At 64.5% G+C, this 1035-nt stretch overlaps 1 protein-coding gene across 1 annotated transcript in view; it reads left to right on the forward strand.

The window, feature by feature from the left end:
• Window positions 1-1035, forward strand: part of LOC106728118 (DNA-binding protein Rfx5-like) — a gene marked incomplete at its 3' end in the record, with an annotated part of 58310 nt that overhangs the window by 49497 nt on the left and 7778 nt on the right. Inside the window, exon 3 of the mRNA XM_014549174.1 lies at window positions 739-878. Coding sequence (XP_014404660.1) covers window positions 739-878 — 140 coding nt within the window. The remainder of the gene's footprint in view (window positions 1-738; window positions 879-1035) is intronic.

Raw genomic sequence — 1035 nt, forward strand, 5'->3', positions numbered from 1 at the left:
CCCTGGGTCCTGCAGACCCTTAGCCGGGCTGGGGGTGGCCATGTGGGAGGTCTGCACGGCCTCCTCGGCCATGGTGTGGCGCTCCGGCCACTGAAATCGAGGGCTCTCACTACTGAGGCCACAGGGCCCCGCGTCACCCTCACACCCCTCCCTGCTAGACTGTGAGCTTATTCGCTCCCCGGTTAAGGATGAGACCGCTGGGAGCTCAGGAGGCAGCGCTGGGATCTGAACCCAGCAGGTGCCTGCCCTCTGCGTGTTCATCCGTTGCACACATGGCCCCTCCACTAGGAAGCTCCCCACACCTGCACACACAGGCATGCACACACATGCAGAGACACTCACATACCACACACGGGCAGCACGTGTACCCCCCCACACCTGCATGCACACAGGTGCACACGCAGAGACACATATCACACAAGGCGTGCACATGTATACGCCACGCATGTGCTCCCACACCTGCGTGCACACAGAGGAAACGCCATCATGTGCTAAGATTGTGTGTCCTGATGTTTAGAGAAACGAGGTGTTGCTGGGAAGGGCCGTGCGAGGAGCCCAGGCAGGTCCCGCGGAGCCGGGCACAGGGACCCCGGTGCCTGCAGGTGCCTGGGCCGGGCCTTCCCAGCATCACTTGGAATCAGACTCCACACGCAGCTGCTTCCCATCTGTCTCCAGCCTCTCAGAGCCCCCCCACCCCCCACCCCAGGCCCAGCAGGCAGCCCACAGCCCTGCCAGCAGCCAGTCTGACTCTGGCTGGTGGGGCCGGATTCCTGCCGGGTCCAGGTCCGGGTCCGGGTCCAGATCCGGGTCCAGGTCCAGGTCCGGGTCTGGGTCCAGATCCGGGTCCGAGTCCGGGTCCGGGTCCGGGTCTGGGTCCGGTTCTGGGTCTGGGTCCAGGTCCGGTTCTGGGTCCGGGTCCAGGTCTAGGTCTAGGTCCAGGTCCGGGTCCGGGTCTCAGTTTGGGTCCAGCTCCGGTCCGGGTCTAGGTTGGACCCACCCTCAAGAGACTTTAGACCTGAAGGAAGCAGAGCCCAC

This window comes from Myotis brandtii, unplaced genomic scaffold (assembly GCF_000412655.1).
Source record: "Myotis brandtii unplaced genomic scaffold, ASM41265v1 scaffold537, whole genome shotgun sequence".
NCBI lineage: Eukaryota > Metazoa > Chordata > Mammalia > Chiroptera > Vespertilionidae > Myotis > Myotis brandtii.